Genomic DNA, 5,990 nt, shown 5'->3' on the forward strand with positions numbered 1-5,990 from the left:
TATTTTTGTTCTTCTGAGATTTCCGTTGCCTTTAGAGAATGGACAAAGCCTCCCAATGAGGTCTCAGCTGAAGTACAAAAGAGAAAATGATATTAAATGATTTTGAGGATCTTGGTATGGGGAAAACATCTTATGGTAGTTGAAAAATTAGAAGTTATTCTAAATAAGAGGTTATTTTGGCTAATGTATTTTGCCTTCAAAAGTGTGAAAGTGTTGAAGTTTTATTTGCTTGTGGTTTTGGTTGTTTGAAGTTTGAGGGTATTTTGACTTGTGTACAGATTCTTGTCACTTAAACAGAGCTTTATAATTAACTGATTTGTCTTGCAGGTATTGATCAGTATGACAGAGACAGCATCATTAATGACTTCAAGAATGGAACCTGCAAACTTCTGGTGGCCACGTCTGTAGCAGCAAGGGGCTTGGATGTGAAGCAGCTGATGCTGGTGGTCAATTACAGCTGTCCCAACCACTATGAGGATTATGTGCACCGAGCCGGCCGCACTGGGAGAGCTGGCAATAAAGTATGTACACTCATATACTTATACACTCACTTGGCAGGTGTGGTTAGTACTGGCATTTTCCCTGCTCTACTGTTTGATGAAGTTGTTCCAAAGGATAGCTACAGAGGGAGTAGTTTGTATTGTTGGTGGGAAGAGTGGTTTTAGTATGTTCTGAACTTCAGCAATTTGAAATTTGGAAGATACGTTTTCTTCTGATGTCTGAGTGTTCTTTTAAATCCCATTTGTGGCTGAAAGTTTGGGTGTTTTGCACTGTGGGAAATGTGCCCCACTAAATTGAAAAGATTTTAATTTTTCAAACTTTGACCCATGACAACACTGGTTGGAAGGAGAGATGCCAGTGTTTGCTATCTTTGGATGATTACGTCTGTATCAGCTTCCTGGGAAATCACATTATTCATTCTACACTTCCACTAAAAAAGAGTTATTGCACAACTGTTGTGGTTACTTTCATTGACTAGAAATCAGCATCTGTGCAAAGGTGCTTCAATAAATTTAGAGATGGTATCTTTAGACCCTTTTCCTAATTGTCTCTTAAATTAATTTTGACCAGGGGTATGCATATACATTCATTACTGAGGATCAGGCACGTTATGCTGGTGATATCATTAAGGCTTTGGAATTGTCTGGGAATCCAATTCCTCCTGATTTGGAGAAGCTCTGGGCTGACTTCAAAGACCAACAGAAGGCTGTAAGTAATTCTTTCTTCTGTAGGGGGCTTGGTTCAGCTTTAATGCCTGTGCATGCATGTGTGTCCAGTGTACATGCATGGGTCACCTCTCTGGGAACACGTGTGTGCTTGGCTCAGTGTGTCAGTGACCTCTAGATTGGGATCTTGAATGTCATTAAAGGACTGTTCTTGAGAATTTAAATATTGTTACTGGGTATGTAATAAATACCTATGGTATGAGAGGCACTTTGGCTTTTAACAAAATTCACATACAAGATAATGAATCCCTTTCACAGAACTTATATGATTATTTCTAGAGCTCTCACCATCAGAGGATCTCACTCATGCTGAGAAGAGTGACTTTGGAGTTTTTCTGATAGAAAAAATGGAGGGTTTTTATTTACTGCATTTGAAAAGCATTTAAAATGTATACATACAGAAAACTCCAATAGGGTACTGTCTCTGCTGAATTAACATAGTTTTTTTTAATTACATTTCATTGTGAAATGCAGCTTTTAAATTTGAAGCACTTTATGAATGTGGATTTGCTTTTTAAAGAATATCAAAATTATTTATATAATCTTAAAGTTATTTTATGACTATAAGAACTAGCATTTGAAACTTCTAAGTATGATAATGTTTCTGGTTTTGTTTTCAGGAGGGAAAGTTGATTAAAAAAAGCAGTGGATTCTCTGGCAAAGGTTTTAAATTTGATGAAACAGAACAGGCTTTGGCTAATGAAAGAAAGAAGCTACAAAAAGCAGCTCTTGGCTTGCAAGATTCAGATGATGAAGATACAGCTGTTGATGTAAGCACTTGGGAATAGGATTTAAGTTGCTTATGGATTTTCACAATACATTTGATTTTCTAACCCAGTAGGTTGCATAATACATTGCAGAGTGCATGGATTTCTATTACTCTGTGACCTTTGTTGCTGACTGCATGTATTCTTCAAATATAGAGATACAGCTGTGAAGATCAAGATCTGGGAAGATTTTCAGTGTCTCTTTTTGACTTATTGGTATTTTACACTTAACGTGTGTAGTTATGTAAATGTCACATAAATTATTTGGGATATTAATCTTGCATAAATGAAATATGATCCTCAGTTGCAAACATATTTTTATTTGAAGTGTTTTAAAGACATTCATGGTAGCATTTTCTATTTTAAATCTTACTAAATTCCTTTCTTAATATTGGATAGATTCCTTTTTGGGACCTTGCAGGTAAACACTGTGTTCAGACCTTTTCCTGATTAGATCATCCTTTTGTTGAGCTGTAGTTTTAGGCAGGCTTCTACCATTTATACAAGATTAATTTCTTTAAGAACATGTAAACTAAATGCCCCTTAGTATTTCTTTATGATGACAAGATTATATAGTGGTAAATGCAGTGATCAAATAATTGTTCTTTTCTTTAGATTGATGAACAAATTGAAAGCATGTTCAATTCAAAGAAAAGAGTAAAAGACATGGCAGCACCAGGAACATCAAATGCTCCTACACCATCAGCTGGAAATGCAGAAAAATTGGAAATTGCTAAAAGATTGGCTTTGAGAATCAATGCCCAGAAGAATCTTGGAGCAGAGGCACAAGTCATGGTTCCCTTCCACTTTAAGGTCAGGCTCTTTACAGACCAATTCTACTCTTTTTTAATAAAGGTTGTTCAGTTCTTTGTTCTGTGGTTGCCATTTGATTTAATGTTTCTGCACACTAGTAACACACTGCATTGTTTATCTAATTTAGGCTGGGCTAACTCACTTATATGGGATTTGTAAGTGAGCTGATTTGTTCATAAGACTTATTATAGAACCATAAATGCTTTGTCTGCCCTGGCAAGAGTTAATTCATTACTGATAACATTACACAATTAGTTGTGTCAGCTTTGGCAGAGTTGCAGAACATCTTTCTCTGCTGAAGCATGGGATGTACATGTGATGTACAATTTGTTTACATAGAGCATAATTGTTCTGGAATATCCAAAGATATTTTAAGCTGAAAATACAAAAGACCACTGAGATCTTTTGTTTGCAGGTGTGAAGGGAGTTGTTGAGAGGAAGGAAGGAAGGAAGGAAGAGCAGAAGTCTGGAGAATGTATTTGTTATGTAGACAATTACATTACATAGAGAGCTTTAATGAAACCCTTATTGGTTTATATAGGACTTTTTTTGGCTACCTTGTTCTCAGTATGGACCTGTGCTTTTACAGGATGTGATGCAGCAGGCTACAAATGCTATCCTGAGAGGAGGCACTATTCAAGCTCCTACTGTGTCTGCCAAGACCATTGCAGAGCAACTGGCTGAAAAAATCAATGCCAAGCTCAATTATGTACCCATAGAGAAGCAGGAGGAAGAGAAACAGGATGGAGGACAGAATGAATCCTTCAAGAGATATGAAGAAGAATTAGAGATCAATGACTTCCCACAGGCAAGTAACCATTTTGCTATAATAAAGTATAAATGACCATCATTCAACAAAGCCTCTCTTCATACTTACACAAGTAAAATACTATGTCTCTAATCTGATCATACCTAATGGAAATTGCTACATTAATTGTGATTACTTCTCAGGTTATATAAATGCAATGCTTTGGATTTATTCCAGACAGTATCTGAAAAACAAGTATTCGTTATCAGATAAAAATCTCTTCATCATCTACCCACTTCTCTAATACCCAAATCTCTGACACTGTCTGGTGTTTTTTGCAAAGGCTTTAATGCCATGACTGATACAACTCTTTGCCCTTTTTGTAGTACCTGAGTATTTCTGCCATTCAGAATATTGCTGCTCAGATCTAACTCATCTATTATTTTGAGGATTTATATTTCACAGTATCAAGTACAAATTCCCTGTATTTATCTTTGAGGTTCTGCCCATGGTGGCAGAACTAAAGGATTGCCATTTTGTGTGGTACCTTTCTCCTTGTTGATCCTCTCATACCCTTCACCTTGCAGACTGCCAGATGGAAAGTTACCTCCAAAGAAGCACTGCAGAGAATCAGTGAATATTCTGAAGCTGCCATTACAATCAGGGGAACTTACTTCCCTCCAGGCAAAGAACCCAAGGAAGGAGAACGAAAGATTTATTTGGCTATAGAAAGTATGTATTCTTTTTATAAATGTTTCTATTAAAGCTGTGAGTCTAGTTTTGTAATTAGACGTGGAATTTCTGTAGTCAGTGTTTGAACACTTGAGTTACAGACTCACTGCAGTTACTTTGCAATTACTGAAAAACACTTGTTTGTCTTTATATACTTACCAAATGATCCATGGGGATCACAGAGAGGCTTCTCCTCACCTGCCACAGAACAACAGCTAATGTATGAAATCAGTTTGGAGGAGAGGAGGAACAATTAGCACAAAGAGGTCTGTGCCAGTGTGAAATAAGGAAGAAAATAGAATTCTGTTTAGGCTGTTAAAGGTATAAGAAATTGCATCAACTACTACAACAAAAAACTTGGCAAATATCATGATGGTTGAGTTTTTCTCAAGAAACCTCAAATCCTACATATTTCTGAACAGTATCATTTATGACTGGAGTATCTTCCTTAAAAGAGAGCGCAGTCAAGCTTTGGAATTCTGTGTAATACAGTGTTCTTCACCAAATAACTCAGGATATTCAGCAAATTTTACTGTGCTTCTGAAAGTAGACACCAGTTTTTATGCTGTAGGCTTCATATACAGAAAGTGTTTAAGATTATAATACATATTTTTATCTTCAGGTGCCAATGAACTTGCTGTACAGAAAGCAAAGGCAGAAATCACACGACTTATAAAAGAGGAGCTCATCAGATTGGTGAGTGCAGTATCCAGAATGCAGAGGGAAAATGCCTTAATGTATACTCTGTGAGATTGACTTGTGCAAATGTTGATGCTCTGGCATAAGATTTAATTAATATCAGGGACTGGGACCTATAGATCTCAAAAACACTGAACAGCCTAAAAATCCATGGCCCTGGTTAATCAGCCAGAACACGGCTGCTATCAGCCAGCAGATGGAGATAACACATTGACAGAGCTTTCTTGGTGAAGACCCCTCAAAGAGTTGGGTCCCAGTAAATTTCCTAATTTCAACACCATCAGGCAGGGGAGAGGATTATTCCCCTCATTTTGATATTTTATACGTGTTGAGAGATCTGGTTTGCTGTCGCTTTACAACATAGCCAGCTAATAACCTAGTGGGGTTTTACTGCAATTCATTTATCCATCTTCACTTTTAACTGGGCTTATCCTCTTCTTTATTTGCAGCAAAATTCTTACCAACCAACCAACAAAGGAAGATACAAGGTTCTATGAGCATTTGGAGTTATTTGTTTGCTCACAGCTGGTGCGTGAAACTTTGTGGCTTCTGTTGTTTTTGCTGTTTACACTGCTTATTGTAAATTAAGAAAATTTTTTATTTCATCTTGCGGACATTTTTTTAACAGAAAATTGATACTTGCTGAAGCATCTTAATTCTCTCCACTAAAGTTATCAGTCTTAAAGCCAGACCAGTTTTGGTGGAACATGATTTAATTTGAAAGTGCAGTTTATACACTTTTCATCATAAAGAATATGAAATAAACTGACTTTTTTTTTGACAGACAGTATACTGTTAAGTAAAATGAAAGTGTTGGGATTTGTGTTGGAAATTGTTAGAATGTACCTGCTTCATATTGTTGAAATGGTTCACACATCAGTTTCTACTGGAAAAATTCTAAAACACCAAAATAAAGACAGGATTTTTCTCCTGATCCATAGCATCTCTCTGGCTGGTTTCACACACATTCATTCCCTGTACAAATGTCCCCTAAGGTCAGAGAGT

At 36.6% G+C, this 5,990-nt stretch overlaps 1 protein-coding gene across 1 annotated transcript in view; it reads left to right on the forward strand.

Moving 5' to 3' along the window:
* DDX46 (DEAD-box helicase 46) overlaps positions 1 to 5,768 on the forward strand; it is a 17,046-nt gene extending 11,278 nt beyond the window's left edge. The window contains exons 16-23 of the mRNA XM_031055190.1: positions 328 to 521; positions 1,072 to 1,209; positions 1,847 to 1,996; positions 2,609 to 2,806; positions 3,396 to 3,614; positions 4,142 to 4,286; positions 4,909 to 4,982; positions 5,435 to 5,768. Coding sequence (XP_030911050.1) covers positions 328 to 521; positions 1,072 to 1,209; positions 1,847 to 1,996; positions 2,609 to 2,806; positions 3,396 to 3,614; positions 4,142 to 4,286; positions 4,909 to 4,982; positions 5,435 to 5,482 — 1,166 coding nt within the window. The 3' untranslated portion in view covers positions 5,483 to 5,768. The remainder of the gene's footprint in view (positions 1 to 327; positions 522 to 1,071; positions 1,210 to 1,846; positions 1,997 to 2,608; positions 2,807 to 3,395; positions 3,615 to 4,141; positions 4,287 to 4,908; positions 4,983 to 5,434) is intronic.
* Positions 5,769 to 5,990: the final 222 nt, after the last annotated feature.

Source organism: Geospiza fortis, unplaced genomic scaffold (genome assembly GCF_000277835.1).
Source record: "Geospiza fortis unplaced genomic scaffold, GeoFor_1.0 scaffold55, whole genome shotgun sequence".
Classification (NCBI taxonomy): Eukaryota; Metazoa; Chordata; class Aves; order Passeriformes; family Thraupidae; genus Geospiza; species Geospiza fortis.